Source organism: Hylobates moloch, unplaced genomic scaffold (genome assembly GCF_009828535.3).
Source record: "Hylobates moloch isolate HMO894 unplaced genomic scaffold, HMol_V3 SCAFFOLD_1, whole genome shotgun sequence".
NCBI classification, from domain to species: domain Eukaryota; kingdom Metazoa; phylum Chordata; class Mammalia; order Primates; family Hylobatidae; genus Hylobates; species Hylobates moloch.
The window spans coordinates 8,185,360-8,205,161 of NW_026652276.1; the positions used below are offsets into that span (position 1 = coordinate 8,185,360).

General features: G+C 39.3%; 1 protein-coding gene across 5 annotated transcripts in view; it reads left to right on the forward strand.

Annotated features, from left to right (window-relative positions):
* USP40 (ubiquitin specific peptidase 40) overlaps positions 1–19,802 on the forward strand; it is a 96,641-nt gene that overhangs the window by 34,364 nt on the left and 42,475 nt on the right. For all 5 annotated transcript variants that reach the window (XM_032753736.2, XM_058437060.1, XM_032753739.2 and 2 more), the window contains exons 12-18: positions 7,671–7,752; positions 9,614–9,785; positions 11,607–11,691; positions 12,614–12,684; positions 13,689–14,008; positions 16,101–16,224; positions 17,542–17,599. In XM_032753736.2, coding sequence (XP_032609627.1) covers positions 7,671–7,752; positions 9,614–9,785; positions 11,607–11,691; positions 12,614–12,684; positions 13,689–14,008; positions 16,101–16,224; positions 17,542–17,599 — 912 coding nt within the window. The remainder of the gene's footprint in view (positions 1–7,670; positions 7,753–9,613; positions 9,786–11,606; positions 11,692–12,613; positions 12,685–13,688; positions 14,009–16,100; positions 16,225–17,541; positions 17,600–19,802) is intronic.

Sequence of the window (19,802 nt, forward strand, 5' to 3'; positions counted from 1 at the left end):
TACTGAGAATGATGTTTTCCAGTTTCATCCATGTCCCTACAAAGGACACGAACTCATCATTTTTTATGGCTGCATAGTATTCCATGGTGTATATGTGCCACATTTTCTTAATCCAGTCTATCGTTGTTGGACATTTGGGTTGGTTCCAACTCTTTGCTATTGTGAATAGTGCCGCAATAAACATACGTGTGCATGTGTCTTTATAGCAGCATGATTTATAGTCCTTTGGGTATATACCCAGTAATGGGATGGCTGGGTCAAATGGTATTTCTAGTTCGAGATCCCTGAGGAATCGCCACACTGACTTCCACAATGGTTGAACTAGTTTACAGTCCCACCAACAGTGTAAAAGTGTTCCTATTTCTCCACATCCTCTCCAGCACCTGTTGTTTCCTGACTTTTTAATGATGGCCATTCTAACTGGTGTGAGATGGTATCTCACTGTGGTTTTGATTTGCATTTCTCTGATGGCCAGTGATGATGAGCATTTCTTCATGTGTTTTCTGGCTGCATAAATGTCTTCTTTTGAGAAGTGTCTGTTCATGTCCTCTGCCCACTTTTTGATGGGGTTGTTTGTTTTTTTCTTGTAAATTTGTTTGAGTTCATTGTAGATTCTGGATATTAGCCCTTTGTCAGATGAGTAGGTTGCAAAAATTTTCTCCCATTCTGTAGGTTGCCTGTTCACTCTGATGATAGTTTCTTTTGCTGTGCAGAAGCTCTTTAGTTTAATGAGATCCCATTTGTCAATTTTGGCTTTTGTTGCCATTGCTTTTGGTGTTTTAGACATGAAGTCCTTGCCCACGCCTATGTCCTGAATGGTATTGCCTAGGTTTTCTTGTAGGATTTTAATGGTTTTAGGTCTAACATATAAGTCTTTAATCCATCTTGAATTAATTTTTGTATAAGGTGTAAGGAAGGGATCCAGTTTCAGCTTTCTACATATGGCTAGCCAGTTTTCCCAGCACCATTTATTAAATAGGGAATCCTTTCCCCATTTCTTGTTTTTGTCAGGTTTGTCAAAGATCAGATAGTTGTAGCTATGCGGCGTCATTTCTGAGGGCTCTGTTCTGTTCCATTGATCTATGTCTCTGTTGTGGTACCAGTACCATGCTGTTTTGGTTACTGTAGCCTTGTAGTATAGTTTAAAGTCAGGTAGCGTGATGCCTTCAGCTTTGTTCTTTTGGCTTAGGATTGACTTGGCGATGCGGGCTCTTTTTTGGTTCCATATGAACTTTAAAGTAGTTTTTTCCAATTCTGTGAAGAAAGTCATTGGTAGCTTGATGGGGATGGCATTGAATCTATAAATGACCTTGGGCAGTATGGCCATTTTCACGATATTGATTCTTCCAACCCATGAGCATGGAATGTTCTTCCATTTGTTTGTATCCTCTTTTATTTCATTGAGCAGTGGTTTGTAGTTCTCCTTGAAGAGGTCCTTCACATCCCTTGTAAGTTGGATTCCTAGGTATTTTATTCTCTTTGAAGCAATTGTGAATGGGAGTTCACTCATGATTTGGCTCTCTGTTTGTCTGTTATTGGTGTACAAGAATGCTTGTGATTTTTGTACATTAATTTTGTATCCTGAGACTTTGCTGAAGTTGCTAATCAGCTTAAGGAGATTTTGGGCTGAGACAATGGGGTTTTCTAGATATACAATCATGTCATCTGCAAACAGTGACAATTTGACTTCCTCTTTTCCTAGTTGAATACCCTTTATTTCCTTCTCCTGCCTGATTGCTCTGGCCAGAACTTCCAGGACTATGTTGAATAGGAGCGGTGAGAGAGGGCATCCCTGTCTTGTGCCAGTTTTCAGAGGGAATGCTTCCAGTTTTTGCCCATTCAGTATGATATTGGCTGTGGGTTTGTCATAGATAGCTCTTATTATCTTGAGATACGTCCCATCGATACCTAATTTATTGAGAGTTTTTAGCATGAAGGGTTGTTGAATTTTGTCAAAGGCCTTTTCTGCATCTATTGAGATAATCATGTGGTTTTTGTCTTTGGTTCTGTTTATATGCTGGATTACATTTATTGATTTGCGTATGTTGAACCAGCCTTGCATCCCAGGGATGAAGCCCACTTGATCATGGTGGATAAGCTTTTTGATGTGCTGCTGGATTCGGTTTGCCAGTATTTTATTGAGGATTTTTGCATCAATGTTCATCAAGGATATTGGTCTGAAATTCTCTTTTTTGGTTATGTCTCTGCCAGGTTTTGGTATCAGGACGATGCTGGCTTCATAAAATGTGTTAGGGAGGATTCCCTCTTTTTCTATCGATTGGAATAGTTTCAGAAGGAATGGTACCAGTTCCTCCTTGTACCTCTGGTAGAATTCAGCTGTGAATCCGTCAGGTCCTGGACTCTTTTTGGTTGGTAAGCTATTGATTATTGCCACAATTTCAGAACCTGTTATTGGTCTATTCAGAGATTCAACTTCTTCCTGGTTTAGTCTTGGGAGGGTGTATTTGTCAAGGAATTTATCCATTTCTTCTAGATTTTCTAGTTTATTTGCATAGAGGTGTTTGTAGTATTCTCTGATGGTAGATTGTATTTCTGTGGGATCGGTGGTGATATCCCCTTTTTCGTTTTTTATTGCATCTATTTGATTCTTCTCTCTTTTCTTCTTTATTAGTCTTGCTAGCGGTCCATCAATTTTGTTGATCTTTTCAAAAAACCAGCTCCTGGATTCATTAATTTTTTGAAGGGTTTTTTGTGTCTCTATTTCCTTCAGTTCTGCTCTGATTTTAGTTATTTCTAGCCTTCTGCTAGCTTTTGAATGTGTTTGCTCTTGCTTTTCTAGTTCTTTTAATTGTGATGTTAGGGTGTCAATTTTGGATCTTTCCTGCTTTCTCTTGTGGGCATTTAGTGCTATAAATTTCCCTCTACACACTGCTTTGAATGTGTCCCAGAGATTCTGGTATGTTGTATCTTTGTTCTCGTTGGTTTCAAAGAACATCTTTATTTCTGCCTTCATTTCATTATGTACCCAATAGTCATTCAGGAGCAGGTTGTTCAGTTTCCATGTAGTTGAGCGGTTTTGAGTGAATTTCTTAATCCTGAGTTCTAGTTTGATTGCACTGTGGTCTGAGAGACAGTTTGTTATAATTTCTGTTCTTTTACATTTGCTGAGGAGAGCTTTACTTCCAACTATGTGGTCAATTTTGGAATAGGTGTGGTGTGGTGCTGAAAAAAATGTATATTCTGTTGACTTGGGGTGGAGAGTTCTGTAGATGTCTATTAGGTCTGCTTGGTGCAGAGCTGAGTTCAATTCCTGGATATCCTTGTTAACTTTCTGTCTCGTTGATCTGTCTAATGCTGACAGTGGGGTGTTAAAATCTCCCATTATTATTGTGTGGGAGTTTAAGTCCCTTTGTAGGTCACTGAGGACTTGCTTTATGAATCTGGGTGCTCCTGTGTTGGGTGCATATATATTTAGGATAGTTAGCTCTTCTTGTTGAATTGATCCCTTTACCATTATGTAATGGCCTTCTTTGTCTCTTTTGATCTTTGTTGGTTTAAAGTCTATTTTATCAGAGACTAGGATTGCAACCCCTGCCTTTTTGTTTTCCAGTTGCTTGATAGATCTTCCTCCATCCCTTTATTTTGAGTCTATGTGTGTCTCTGCACGTGAGATGGGTTTCCTGAATACAGCACACTGATGGGTCCTGACTCCTTATCCAGTTTGCCAGTCTGTGTCTTTTGATTGGAGCATTTAGCCCATTTACATTTAACGTTAATATTGTTATGTGTGAATCTGATCCTGTCATTATGATGTTAGTTGGTTATTTTGCTCGTTAGTTGCTATTGTTTCTTCCTAGCCTCGATGGTCTTTACAATTTGGCATGTTTTTGCAGTGGCTGGTACCGGTTGTTCCTTTCCATGTTTAGTGCTTCCTTCAGGAGCTCTTTTAGGGCAGGCCTGGTGGTGACAAAATCACTCAGCGTTTGCTTGTCTGTAAAGTATTTTATTTCTCCTTCACTTATGAAGCTTAGTTTGGCGGGATAGCAAATTCTGGGTTGAAAATTCTTTTCTTTAAGAATGTTGAATATCGGCCCCCACTCTCTTCTGGCTTGTAGAGTTTCTGCTGAGAGATCAGCTGTTAGTCTGATGGGCTTCCCTTTGTGGGTTACCCGACCTTTCTCTCTGGCTGCCCTTAACATTTTTTCCTTCATTTCAACTTTGGTGAATCTGACAATTATGTGTCTTGGAGTTGCCCTTCTCGAGGAGTATCTTTGTGGCGTTCTCTGTATTTCCTGAATCTGAATGCTGGCCTGCCTTGCTAGATTGGGGAAGTTCTCCTGGATAATATCTTGCAGAGTGTTTTCCAACTTGGTTCCATTCTCCCCATCATTTTCAGGTACACCAATCAGACGTAGGTTTGGTCTTTTCACATAGTCCCAAATTTCTCGGAGGCTTTGTTGATTTCTTTTTATTCTTTTTTCTCTAAACTTCCCTTCTCTCTTCATTTCATTCATTTCATCTTCCATCAGCGATACCCTTTCTTCCAGTTGATCGCATCTGCTACTGAGGCTTCTGCAATCTTCACGTAGTTCTCGAAACTTGGCTTTCAGCTCCATCAGCTCCTTTAAGCCCTTCTCTCCATTGGTTATTCTAGTTATCCATTCTTCTAATATTTTTTCAAAGTTTTTAACTTCTTTGCTATTGTTTTGAATTTCCTCTCGTAGCTCAGAGTAGTTTGATCGTCTGAAGCCTTCTTCTCTCAACTCGTCAAAGTCATCCTCCATCCAGCTTTGTTCCGTTGCTGGTGAGGAACTGCGTTCCTTTGGAGGAGGAGAGGTGCTCTGTTTTTTAGAGTTTCCAGTTTTTTTGTTCTGTTTTTTCCCCATCTTTGTGGTTTTATCTACTTTTGGTCTTTGATGATGGAGATGTACAGATGGGTTTTTGGTGTGGATGTCCTTTCTGTTTGTTAGTTTTCCTTCTACCAGACAGGACCCTCAGCTGCAGGTCTGTTGGAGTTTACTAGAGGTCCACTCCAGACCCTGTTTGGCTGGGTGTCAGCAGCGGTGGCTGCAGAACAGCGGATTTTCGTGAGACCACCAATTCAGCTGTCTGATAGTTCGTCTGAAAGTTTTGTCTCAGAGGAGTACCCGGTTGAATGAGGTGTCAGTCTGTCCCTACTGGGGGGGTGCCTCCCAGTTAGGCTGCTCAGGGGTGAGGGACCCACTTTAGGAGGCAGTCTGTCCGTTCTCAGATCTCCAGCTGCGTGCTGGGAGAACCACTACTCTGTTCAAAGCTGTCAGTCAGACAGGGACCTTTAAGTCTGTGGAGGTTCTTGCTGAGTTTTTGTTTGTCTGTGCCCTGCCCCCAGAGGTGGAGCCTATAGAGGCAGGCAGGCCTCCTTGAACTGTGGTGGGCTCCACCCAGTTCGAGCTTCCTGGCTGCTTTGTTTACCTAAGCAAGCCTGGGCAATGGCGGGCGCCCCTCCCCCAGCCTCGCTGCCGCCTTGCAGCTTGATCTCAGACTGCTGTGCTAGCAATCAGCGAGACTCCGTGGGCACAGGACCCTCCGAGCCAGGTGCAGGACACAATCTCCTAGTGTGCCGTTTTCCAGGCCCCTTGGAAAAGCGCAGTATTGGGGTGGGACTGAGCCGATATTCCAGGTGCCGTCTGTTTCCCCTTTCTTTGACTAGGAAAGGGAACTCCCTGACCCCTTGCGCTTCCCGAGTGAGGCAATGCCTCGCCCTGCTTCGGCTCGCACACAGTGCGCTTCACCGACTGTCCTGCACCCACTGTTAGGCACTCCCTAGTGAGATGAAACCGGTACCTCAAGCAGAAATGCAGAAATCATCCGTCTTCTGTGTCGCTGGGGCTGGGAGCTGGAGACCGGAGCTGTTCCTATTCGGCCATCTTGGCTCCACCCTCATCTTCCCAAATATAAATATTTGATCTTAAGGTAAAGAAAACCTTTCTGAGCATAAAAGCAACGAAAGAAACTAGGGAAAAGTGATATAACCCTTAAAACAGAATTAGAAGGCAAATGACAAGCTAATGGAAAACAGTAAAATATATGACAAATTAATTTCCCCTATCTGTAGAGTGTGCTTACCTATATTTCATTGTGCTCAGTAGTAAATTGGGGAAATGATATAAATAAGCAATTTACAAAAGAAAGATTCCTGTGTTTCAAAAAATTTTCAATTTAACCAGTAATCAAAAAAAAGAAGAAGAAGAATGGCAATGAGATGAACATTAGTGAGATGCCCCACCAAGTCAGATGCTATTTCCTTGACTCTTGGGTCCCAGCAGTTGACATTTCCTTCAGAGCTGGGAGATACGGAATATGATCAGTTTGAGTATGTGTATTTAAAAGCCTTGAAACTATCATACCCTTTAAACCAGTAATTCTACTTTCACAAGTTTGTCTTGAAGTAATCAGAGCTGTATATGAATGTTGATGCTCAAAGATGTTTATTGTTCCTACTATTTTAAAATAGTGATTAATTGGAAATCACCTTAATGTCTAACAGAAAAAGATTGGTTAGGTTAATTATGCTCCTTATAGAATGGACTACTATGCAATCATTTATTTAAGACTTTGGAAAATACAGTGTATGAAATGAAAACAGATTTGTTGAATGTGATCCCAGTTTTTAAAATTGTGTGTGTTTGTGTGTGTGCCTGTGTGTGTGTGCCTGTGTGTGTGTGTGTGTGTGTGTGTGTGTGTGTCTTGGGAGTGAAATTATGAGCAGTATCTATTTCTTTTACACTTAAAAAAAATTCCAGAGGCCGGACGCGGTGGCTCACGCTTGTAATCCCAGCACTTTGGGAGGCCGAGGCGGGCGGATCACAAGGTCAGGAGATTGAGACCACGGTGAAACCCCATCTCTACTAAAAAAAAAAAAAAAAATACAAAAAATTAGCCGGGCGTGGTGGCGGGTGCCTGTAGTCCCAGCTACTCGGCGAGGCTGAGGCAGGAGAATGGCGTGAACCCGGGAGGCGGAGCTTGCAGTGAGCCGAGATCGCGCCACTGCACTCCAGCCTGGGTGACAGAGCAAGACTCCGTCTCATAAAAAAAAAAAAAAAAAAAAAAATTCCAGAATTTTTACAGTAGTCATTTATTGTATTTGTAATCAAGATGAAAATCTGAGGCCAGGCGTGGTGGCCTCAGGTGGGAGGCTGAGACGGGCAGATCACTTGAGGCCAGGAGTTCAAAACCAGCCTGGGCAACATGGCGAAACCCTGTCTCTGCTAAAAATACAAAAATTAGCCAGGTGTGGTGGTACAGCCTATAATCCCAGCTACTCAGAGGCTGAGGCATGAGAATTGCTTGAACCTGAGAGGCAGAGTGAGCTGACATTGCGCCACTGCACCCCAGCCTGGGCGACAAAGTGAGACTCCGTGTCAAAAAAAAAAGAAAAAGGAAAAAAAAAAGATGAAAATCTGGGTGTTCTTTTTAAAAAGTATACTTAAAAGAGTTGAAAAAATGGAATTCTTCTAGCTTGTCTTAAAGAACTATTTACTTTTCATTTGTTCTAACTTTTTCATTTTTCAGGTGAGAAAACTGAGATCCTGAGAAAATTCGTATTCACACAGCTAATTAGTAGCAGCTTTCCTAGCTCCCAGGACAGTCCTTTCTAGTCTTCATGCTACCTCTTCCAGCAACCAGATTTCATTTAGCCAACACAAGTTAATGAAAAATTTTGTTCACAGCTCGAGCTAATCCAAGATATGGGGTTCCATGTCATTTACTGAATGAAATGGATGCAGCTAACATTGAACTGCAAACCAAAAGGTAATTTTAAATTGCTTTTAGAGTTAGACTAGTATTCCGGAGAATAAAGATCTAATTTAGGCCTTAAGCATTTAATAATGAAAATTAAAAAAAAAAAATAGTCAACTTGTTAATGCAAGTGTGTTTGGCTGCTGAATTTTTATAGTGAGGGTAACTTTAACTCTGAAATTATCCCTTATGTGTGAGAGCGAATTAAAGGGTGACATATAAAACAGCCATTGCTAAGTAGGGATCGAAGCCTAAGAAGAGTAGAGAAATCAGTGAGCACATAGTTGGGCTAAATGAATTGTATCCTGGCCTGGCCAGATTATTTCCTTGGGTCCAAAGAGAGCCTGCCATGAAAATCATCCCTCATAGGTAAGTAGTTGTAGTGAACTGGCATGTAGTGAGAGAGGATCAGAGGTGGGCAGATTTTCAAAAGGAGGGAAATATGGATGCTATAACCTGTTGAATGCAATGCTGATCTTGGGGGAAAGCCTATAATGGATTCTTACTTAAAGAGTTGGTTTGTGAGAACTTTATGATCTCAGCATTCTCTTTTGGGGCCTCACCTTTGACTCTGAACTGCTTCTTTATTTGTGCTCTGTTAGGGTCAATAGGGTATTGGGTTAGGAAAATGGATGTTCCCGTGATCTCCTTGTGGACCCAAATGCCTGATTATATGAGAGGGTGTATTTGACATTTTTATCACTGGCTTGGAGCTGGGGGAAAAAAGTACAGTGAATGACACAAGAGCAAAGAAACAACAAAAACCAAGATACCAAAAAGATTAAAACTTAACAGAGTGAAATATCCTAAGTCTAAAAAATAACCTGCATAAGTGGTCTGGACTAGCAGTTGTTATTTTTAAAAAATAAAAATAAATAAATAAAAGGCAGAGCCTGAGGGGTTGTCATCAGCCTGCACTAAGGTCTTTCATGTGGTTGTGCTCTCTGACCATGTTCACCGAAGTATCCTGAAGTACGTGAGTTGTGTGATAAGCCTCGTTCCAGCTCCACGTTGGTCAGACCTTACCTGTGTTTCGCGCTGACTTCGAGTCAGCCGAGTGGATTCAGAGAAGAGCAGCCAACACCAGGCTGCTGCCAAGGACTTTTAGCCTGGATAACGTGGTCTCGGGAGGTTCATGCTACTGGCTTCAAATATTTCATGGGGCCAGTCGCAGTGGTTCACACCTGTAATCCCAGCACTTTAGGAGGCTGAGGCAAGTGGATCACCTGAGATCAGGAGTTCAAGACCAGCCTGGTCAACATGGTGAAACCCCATCTCTACCAAAAATACAAAAATTAGCCAGGCATGGTGGCACACACATGTAATCCCAGCTACTCAGGAGGCTGAGGCAGGAGAATCGCTTGAACCTAGGAGGTGGAGGTTGTAGTGAGCCAAGATTGCAGCACTGCACTCCAGCCTCAGCAACAGAGTGAGACTGTGTCTCAAAAAAAAAAAAAAAAAAAAAAATTCATGGGAGAATGTGCAAAATCTAGTGGAAATAAGGATGATAGATGACATAGAAGTGAATCTGCTATTTAACACAATGATGTAAGCAGATCTCTAGCATTTTGTTCATAACTATAATATAATCTCAGAATTAGAAGATTTCAAGTGTCAGCCTTTGTTCAGAGAAATGGAGTTAACATTGCAGCCTACGTTAAAACAGTTTTCTCTTGGAATTCATGGTGACAACTGAATTTTTGCTATTGACTGAAAAACTAAAGTGACTAATTGTGGCACATAGAAGAAAAATTGTTACTTAGGTGGGATAGAGAACTTAATTGTATTGTAAGCCAGATATCTTTGGTTTGAGGTAAAACACAGTGTCTGTTATAAAAACACGGTATTTATGTATTTTTGTGCCTCTTTAAAGGGCAGAATGTGATTCTGCAAACAATACTTTTGAATTGCATCTTCACCTGGGCCCTCAGTATCATTTCTTCAATGGGGCTCTGCACCCAGTAGTCTCTCAAACAGAAAGCGTGTGGGATTTGACCTTTGATAAAAGAAAAACTTTAGGAGATCTCCGGCAGTCAATATTTCAGGTAATACAGCCTTACTTCCTCTTAATTTAGACATCAAGGACCATCTCCAGCTAGACTCTCCATTTCATTCTGTTTAGGGTACAACTTTATTTTTCAAAGCTACTTAGGAAGATCTGACATCTGCCACTTCATAGAGGGATGACCCAAATCTTCTCTCCTAAGTCTTTTAGAGAGGCTTTTCTCCACAGCTCCTACCAGCAGCTTTTCAGGTGGACAATCAGGCCTGGTACATTTTATTTGAGGGGAAGAAAGAGTATAAAGTTGTCTCTTTTAAATAAATGAAAGCAAATTGCCTTTCAAAGAGAGTGAAAAGATAAAGATGAGCATGTTGTGTAAAACTGAGAACTACTGAACAAATAAAAGCAACTAACTTTATACCCGGTAGTATAGAACAGTATTTATTAATAATATTCTTAAGTGAAGGAAAGTATCTACTAATCTAGAGTAAAAACAGTGCTGTAGTCTCCAAGTCATTTTTCCAGGTATGTTTTAATGATGATAGCAACAGCAGTGTTCTTTGTTTTACTTACACTGCTTTCATGTAAATCATGTGATTTGGTTCTTTAATCTCATGAAGACACATTAGCCCCATTTTGAAGATGAGGCAGTGTCTTGCCTGTGGTCCTAAATCTAGTTGATGGAGCTGGGACTCTGTCCCTGGTCTCCCTACTCTTCATCTAGGGTTTTTTCCTCCTAATCACCCTCCTGCTCCACACTACCTTCTGATCAAGGAAAAGGGAGATAGAAAGTGTTAGCTTTTTGTGTTTTTTCCCAGAAATTAGTTAAATGAATTTTCTGAAAAATCCTATTACCAAAACTATTAGCTTTCTTTCAATTTTCTTCTGCTAAGAAAAGCAAAGCAATTTCCCTTTTAACCTTAGTTAATTTGAAGTTACTTAAATACTAGATCAGTGTTAGGATTTCTAAAGTTGTCTAGTATTTCTGAACTTTTTCATTAGAAATTTATTTCTGAGCCAATTCTGGCACTGTTGATACAGGCGGATGTGGGAATCTAAACCTAGTCTAGGGGGATATTTTAAATGGAAAGGATCTATTCACTTTGTAAGTGTGAGGTACACTCCAGTCTGTGTTTTTTGGTGTTTTAAGTGTATATGCCTACTAACTATTCTCTTAGAAGGAAGCCACTGACAAGAGGCTAGGAAACTTAATTCACAGCAAACTAATCACTTGTAAATAAGAAATTTCTTTTTAAGAAAATACCTTATGGTATTGTAGAGAATGACTAGATAGGAATGACTTTTATGGTGATATTATTTTGGTGACCTTGCCACAGTGCTCAGACTCTCAGATCTATAAACTTAAAGAACAAAGCCGTGGTAATCTATTAAGTAAACTGGTAATGCACCTTTATAAATTTGCAATGGGAGACATTCCTTTCAAGCAACTAGAAGATGAGTGTGTGCTAGAGTCAGGGCTGCATTTCCCTCAACATTGCTAATTCCACAAATTAGTCTTGCTCTTTTGAGTAAAAATTCCTAGGCTGACCTGCTCATCAACTTGCTTTCTGAGAAAAGTGCTCTTCATATATGTTAAGCAGAATTGTTTAGATGGTTGTTGTGCCATTTGTGCAGGCCAGAATTCTTCACTCAGGAATGGAGGAGATTAGCCGTCTTTGGCTTTGACTAAAAATTTAATAAGTGATGCCTTCTTTTCAAGTTTTTGGTGGTGGGTGGGGGTGAGAGTATTCATTTGCTTGCTCTCTGTGTCATCTTCATATGTGAGTTGGCACAGTAACCTGGAAAGGTGATAACGTATATGTCACTTTTCAACATTCTCTTTTCCTTCGTTAATATTCTTCAGCTGTTAGAATTTTGGGAAGGAGACATGGTTCTTAGTGTTGCAAAGCTTGTACCAGCAGGACTTCACGTATACCAGACACTTGGCGGTAAGATAAATATGAAAACATAGCAGCTCACTCTATATATCTACATTTTTGTCCAGCTCACCTGTGATTTTCTACTCTTTGTCAGTCCTTCCCCACCTACTACTTTCTTAACTAAGTAGATTATCTTCACACTGTAAGTTTTCCAAAAGAAATAAAATATCCAAGTTTTAATGTAGCTAGTTTATATAATGTGTGAAATTCTTCTAACATGGAACCATTTTATTTTTTCTGAAATTAAGGCTACCTCTACTAAAAATTTCTTGAAAAGCTTTAGAATTTTTTATATTGATACATATTGTTGAGCAACATGGTTTCAAACCATCTGAATCATATTTATATGACTTGATTTTCTGCCCAACTCTCAGCTTCAGATTTTGTAGTAAAACAAGAAATACTTTGAGAGTTTGAAAGCATTTACTTCCTTTAAATAGCAGCAAAACAATGAGAATTAACAGTAGCGGCAGTAACATCTAATTTGGCCCAAAATCTGTAATAGGTGTTTTATGTTAATTATCTCACTTGATTTTCATAAAATTCTTTTATCCTCATTTCATAAATGAGAAAACTGAAGCTGAGAAACTTGAAGCACACAAAGACATACAGCTTGTGTTATGGACATATTGGTGGAGTTGGGACCATTCCATGCTTAAGCCTAACTCCTGTTTCCAATGTCATGTGCCTCAAGTACACTTGACCTTTGGATTATCTCTCTTGTCCTGCCACCATGCTCACAAAGCTTTTGTAACGTTTTAAAGAAAAATTTAAAAATGAAATAATATCAATAGAATAAAAATAATTACTACTTTTTAAATTTTCCTTAGTGAAAATACTTTTTCAAACAAATATTTGTCTTAGCTCTTCCTTTAGCTCAGTCGTTTTCTGATGGTCATGATGAATGGTCTCACTGGTGATCTCTTTCTAGGGGATGAACTGACACTGTGTGAAACTGAAATTGCTGATGGGGAAGACATCTTTGTGTGGAATGGGGTGGAGGTAAAAAAAATTACTGAAGAAATATTCGTGATAATTTTGAATGTTTTAAAAGTCGTTGTAATGGCCGGGCATGATGGCTCATGCCTGTAATCTCAGCACTTTGGGAGGGCGAGGCAGGCAGATCACCTGAAGTCAGGAATTCAAGACCAGCCTGGCCAGCATGGTGAAACCCCATCTCTACTAAAAATACAAAAATTAGCTGGGCATGGTAGCATATGCCTGTAGTCCCAGTGACTTGGGAGGCTGAGGCAGGCGAATCGCTTGAACCTGGAAAGTGGAGATTGCAGTGAGCTGAGATTATACCACTGCACTCCAGCCTTGGCGACAGGGCAAGACTCCATCTCAAAAAAAAAGTCATTCTAATGAAATTTTATTCAGCCTATGTGAGGGCAATTAGATATTAGAAAACTACTGAAATGCTTGATAAATGTTAGGGACAATCAGTGTCAGTTGTACGTCAAGGAGACATTTCTTGAGCGCCTCTGTTATACCAGGTTGTGCGTCAGATGCTAGGTCAAAGGCCAGTCAGTTGATCTGTGTCCTTTTAGGCCCTTGTCGTGTGAAGAACTGCACCATACGTGCTGGAGTAGGGGTCTGTGCATAGTGCCTGTGGGAATTTAGAAGAGTGAGGATCTATACTGAGTTGGGGAGTGGGGATGGTTTGGAGGTAGAGAGTGAATTTTCTATCTCTAGAAGATGGCCAGGAGCACTTCAGCCACTCTGTGAACTGACCTTGGCCGATCTGGCTTCATCACCACCCATGATAACTCATAAATCTCTATCTCCAGTCTATCATAGATTTCTCCTAAAAAATAAAAAGATAAGAAAGTTTCAGAAGAAAAATCTAAGTTGTTCCTCTGATGCTTAACAGACATTTGTGAAAATTTTATTTTACTTGGAAAAAATGGAGGTTGTTCTCTAAGAGTAATTAATCTTTTACCATATTATGTTGACAGTGTTGGCAAATATCAGCTGTACTAATGGTTGTCTTGGTATGATTGCAGGTTGGTGGAGTCCACATTCAAACTGGTATTGACTGCGAACCTCTGCTTTTAAATGTTCTTCATCTAGACACAAGCAATGAAGGAGAAAAGTGTTGTCAGGTGATAGAATCTCCACATGTCTTTCCAGCTAATGCAGAAGTGGGCACTGTCCTCACAGCCTTAGCAATCCCAGCAGGTGTCATCTTCATCAACAGTGCTGGATGTCCAGGTGGGGAGGATTGGGCGGCCATCCCCAAGGAAGACATGAGGAAGACGTTCAGGGAGCAAGGGCTCAGAAATGGAAGCTCAATTTTAATTCAGGATTCTCATGATGATAACAGGTAACTCACTAACAAGAGAAAAAGGATTTCTAAAAGTCATTTTAATTACAGTACCACCCAGCAGAACTCTAAAGCTTTATTTTAGTGACAAGAGTTGAATGTTTCTTTATTTCTAGACATTATGTTCTAAATATTGTATACAGGAATGTTTTAGGTTATGTAACTTAGAGAAAAAAATGATGTTTTATAAAGGGACTTTTTGGTAAATGTGGTGAGAAAATAAGTATCCCTGATTTTCTAGACTATGTAGAGTATCAATTAGTTGGCTATAATGCAAAAGTTATCAAGTGAATTCTGATTAGCTATAGTGAATTCTAAAAGTTATCAAGTGAATTCTGATCAGTTATAAAACCGAAGGAAATTCTCGCAGAGAAAACTGAAAATTTTCCTGAAGAAGGTATTAACATTATGGCTAAATTGTTTCTGGATATTTTGTTTCAGGAGACCCATAAGAGAACTCATTGTTTCCTTATAATCCCTTCTGTGACTCTTGAGAACCCAGTTGCCCAAATAGAGCAGTTACCTGGCGAATTACCCCCACGAATCCTGTGGTCACATTTAAAACTGCATCTCTCTTTTTGTCATCTATGTCTGTGACAGTACATTGCTGTAGTCAATGTGTCATACACTGTAACTGCAATATTTCCATATATTGAAGACTTCAAGCTCCCTGTTTTCTCAGTGCTACAAATTTACTTAGATTGCAGGACATCTGTATCGTTATTTATAGTGGCTTTGATGCAGAGAAGCAGAGCACTTGTGGACCGTTTATTTCGTAGTACACTTAACCACTATTACTCTTTTGGACAGGGGTTTTCCAGACATTCCCTACCTTGTTTATAAGAACTGTATTTCCTTTATAAAAGGCAGTATGCATTTATTGGGACTGGGGAATACAAAAGTGAAGACAGAAGGGACCCAAAACAGTATCCGTCTTCTCAGCATGCAGTGTTAATCACTGTTAGCATTTGGGTGCCTTTCTTTTTAAACCTAATAATGATTATTTTGTAGATAAGTAGTTGTATCCTGCTTTCCATCGCCCCTGCCCAACCTTAAGATTTGTGGACTCTTTATAAACTGCCTTGGATGCTACATAGTAATCTAGGTGACATTATAGTTTGCCTAACTGTGCTCCTAGGCAAGTCAGTAGGATGTAGTGGGACCTTGGGCAAGGTATTTCGTTTTTCTCTGCTCAGTCTTCTCGTCTGTAAAATGGGGATAATAACTAGTGCCAACTTCATAGAGTTGAGAGGATTGAAAGAGTTAAGTGCTTACAAAGTACACACAGTAAGTGCTAAATGTTTTAGTTAATATATTACGGTCATTGTCATGATTATCATACAGTTTTTCACTATTTTAAGGTAGTCTTCACGGAGCATCTTGTGCTTCAAACTTTGTTTTATTTGGGATTGCTAGCTTAAGGTAGGAGCTCAGAATGGAATAACTGCAATAAAGAGTAGAATTATGTTTCAGAGCTCTGATGTACATTCCCAAAGAGGACTTCGGCAAGCCCATTAGTGCTTCCGTGTGAATTAGAAAGAAGGCACCTCTTCAGGACCCTTTATTACTATCTGTGGGAAAATGTTAGAACAAGATACTCTACTGCTGGCTGCTATTATAAAACAAAACTCTATTTAAAAACGCAGTATACAATATATATGCCATGTGTGACACTCCTTAGATGTGGCCCCTTTGTGCAGTGTCAGTCTACAGACTGCACATGGCTGCCCTGTTGTTAAATGAAATCTAGATCCAGTGGAGTAGGCTTCTGGCATAGGTGCTCTTTTATAGCTCCCCTAGTGATTTGCAGGGTGCAGGCAGAAGCCAGCAACTGATTGTTTACTTACAGAAGTTCTCTGTGAAAAATGTGGCAACAAATTACGTGGGTAAATCAAAGAATATTTGGAGTCACGAATATAGACTCTATAGACTACTGCCTAACATTACCCTGCAAAGGTAGCCCACTTATCATAGAGACGACTCAGTAGAACTTGGTCACCTCTAATTAGTCACATTAAGTGACACATGCAGAGTTTTGGAAGTGATGCCTAAGGAAAGGTATTAATTTCTGATCTTTTCTTTTTATCTACAGCTTGTTGACCAAGGAAGAGAAATGGGTCACTAGTATGAATGAGATTGACTGGCTCCATGTTAAAAATTTATGCCAGCTAGAATCTGAAGAGAAGCAAGTTAAAATATCAGCAACTGTTAACACAGTGAGTAGAATATAATTAAAGGTTGGCTGATAGATTTTCAGTTAACAGAATTTTATTTAGAAAACAATACCTTAATCTTTCAGAACAGTTGTCTCAATAGACTTCAGGTCTTAGGAAGTCAGCTTTTTATTTAACATTTGATTATTGCTTGTTTACCTATGTTAGCCCTTAGCATATTTCAAGAAAATACATGCCTTTTAAAATTTCCTCCAAAGCCTAGAATTAGAATGTGGGAGTTACTTATTTAGTTAGTTCATGGAATTCTCTGGCTCCCACAAAATGAAATTCTCTGGCTTCCTTGAAAATGCTATTTTCAAGAGTCTTTTCTGTATTTTTTTTAAACCAAGTATACATATGTTTTGGTTTTGTGTTGTGGGCTTCTGTTTTTTAAATTTATCTTAAATTGTTTTACATTATACTCTTTTTCTGTAAAGCCAGGTGTTCTTAAAAGGAACTCTTTCAGTTTTCCATTTGAAGACTAGTTTCCTTAAACATCATCTCAGGAAATACCTTTTTATATTTATGTAGTCTCAATTCATTATGGGTTTTTTTTCTATAACAAGTTGAAACTTACTAGAATGTTGTTTTCTTTTATATAAATATTATAATTTCTTAAAGTGTGTTAATATTTACACTGTATGATGAATACACTAAAGTTCAGAAGATCTAGTACCTTGACCCTAAGTGAGAGACTTTGGTGAAGTCCTTTATGACTCACTCTGTTTCTTCTTTTCACAGTGTGGGATACTGTGGGAGGATAGATTGTCTGACATCGGTTTTTTTCCTAAATTTCCAAGATTTTGTATCCTAGAGGAAATTAGGTTAAACTGAAAGAGGGAAAGAATCTAAAATAAAGTCATTTAAACAGAAATTTTAAATAGTGCACTCGGGCTGATAGTATACATTTTTATTTATGCTTACTGGCCCCACATTCATTATTCCTGACATAGAGAAATGTGATTGCCTGCAGTTTATTTTGTTTGCTTTCATGAGAAAAGTTAGTGGTTTGTCAGCTTATTGCCTTTCAGCTAGTTTCTTTAGTTTCTGTAGTTTTCTACAGTGTCTTTAGTTTTCTATGGGTGTCCTTTCTGTTCCAATTAACATCAATTTGGTAAAAACTTAACTATGAAGATCTAAGTTTTTGCTTTTGATCTTATAAAAGAATTTCAGGGATGGAAAAATTTCCAGTGGGCAAAAACTACTAAATGTCAGGTAATTAATATCTCAAATAATTTGTTTATGCACACAGTGACAATCCTCATTTTCATCTCCTCCCATTTTTTACAACTTAGTCATTATTTTATTTCTCTGTTTTAGATGGTGTTTGATATTCGAATTAAAGCCATAAAGGAATTAAAATTAATGAAGGAACTAGGTAATCATTTACATTTGCTTTTTGGTTCTTAGTTTAGCTCAATTTTGGTCTTGAATTGAAGAAAATATAGGAGAATACAAAAAACAATTTAGGGAAAACTCAGATACCTACCACCCAAAATGGACAAATATTAACATTTTGTCATATGTTTGTTTTTGTTTGAAACATTATAGATGAAGTTAAAGTCCCCTGTGTTCTCCTCCTCAGACGTATTCTTTCTCTCCTTCCCCAGATACAATGAGTATATCTGATGTGGATGTGTATCTAGTCCATGTATTCATGTTGAACTATACTGAATGTACATTCTGCAAACTCACTATTCATTTACCATTAGGCTTTCTGTGACAGCCTTATTAAGATATAATCTACATACCATAAAATTCACTCAGTTTAAGTGTATGATTCAGTAATCATCAGTAAATGTGTAGAGTTCTATAACCATCACCACAATCCAGTTTTAGAATACTTCCATTACTCCAAAAAGATCCCTGTACCCATTTGTATTCCAAGCCCCTGGCAACCACTAATCTGCTTTCTGTCTCTATAGACTTTATTTTCTTAATATTTAATATAATTGGAATCATAAAACATATAGTCTTTTGTGTCTGGCTTCTTTCACATAGCATATCATTTTTGAGGTTCATCCATGATTTAGCATGTATCAATAGCTTGTTCCTTTGTATTGCTGACTAGTCTAGTATTCCGTTATATGGATAGTATCACATTTTGTTTATCCTGGACAAACATGAATTGATGGACATTTGGATTGTTTCTACTTTTGTGCTTTTATGAATAATGCCACTATGAACTTTTACACATAAGTCTTGGTGAGGAGATATGTTTTCATTTCTCTTGGGTACATGTACCGGATTGGAATTGCTGGGTCATATGCAAATTTATGTTTAACTTTATAAGAAACTGCCGTACTATTTTCCAAAGTGACTGAACCATTTATATTCCCACTAGCAGTGTGTCAGGGTTGCAGTTTCTACATGTCCTTGTCAATCTATGATTAATTGTGATTATCTTTACTTTTTTTTTTTTGAGACAGAGTCTCACTCTGTCAGCCAGGCTAGAGTGCAGTGGCACCATCTCGGCTCACTGCAACCTCCGTCTCCCAGGCTCAAGCAATTTTTCTGCCTCAGCCTCCCAAGTAGCTGGGATTACAGGCATGTGCCACCACGCCCGGGTAATTTTTGTATTTTTAGTAGAGACAGGGTTTCACCATATTGGCCAGGCTGGTCTCAAACTCCTGACCTCAGGTAATCCACCCGCCTCGGCCTCCCAAAGTGCTGGGATTGCAGGTATGAGACACCGAGCCCAGCCATCTTTTTTTTTTTTTTTTTTTTTTTAAGAATCTGCTGTTACTGGTTTGGTTTTGACTTTTTTTTTTTTTTTTAACATGTTTTGAGCACAGCTTTTATTGTTATTTTTTCCATAGGCTATTGGGGTACAGGTGGTGTTTGGTTACATGAGTAAATTCTTTAGTGGTGCTCTGTGAGATTTTGGTGCACCCATCACACGAGCAGTATACACTACACCCTATTTGTAGTCTTTTATCCCTCGTCCCCCTCCCACCCTTCCCCCCCAAGTCCCCAAAGTCCACTGTATCATTCTTGTGCCTTTGTGTCCTCATAGCTTAGCTCCCACATATCAGTGAGAACATACGGTGTTTGGTTTTCCATTCCTGAGTTACTTCGCTTATAATAATAGTTTCCAACCTCATCCAGGTCACAGCAAATGCCATTAATTCATTCCTTTTTATGGCTGAGTAGTATTCCATCATACATATATACACACACACACACACACACACACACACACACACACACACACCACAGTTTCTTTATCCACTCATTGATTGATGGGCATTTGGGTTGGTTCCATGATTTTGCAATTGCAAACTGTGCTGCTATAAACATGCAGGTGCAGGATGGGCACAGTGGCTCACACCTGTAATCCCAGCACTTTGGGAGGCTGAGGTGGGGAGATCACGAGGTCAGGAGATCAAGACCATCCTGGCTAACATGGTGAAACCCTGTCTCTACTAAAAAATACAACAAAAATTAGCCAAGTATGGTGGTGTGTGCCTGTAGTCCCAGCTACTGGGGAGGCTGAGGCTGGAGAATGGCGTGAACCTGGGAGGCAAAGCTTGTAGTGAGCTGAGATCATGCCAGTGCACTCCAGCCTGGGTGACAGAGCG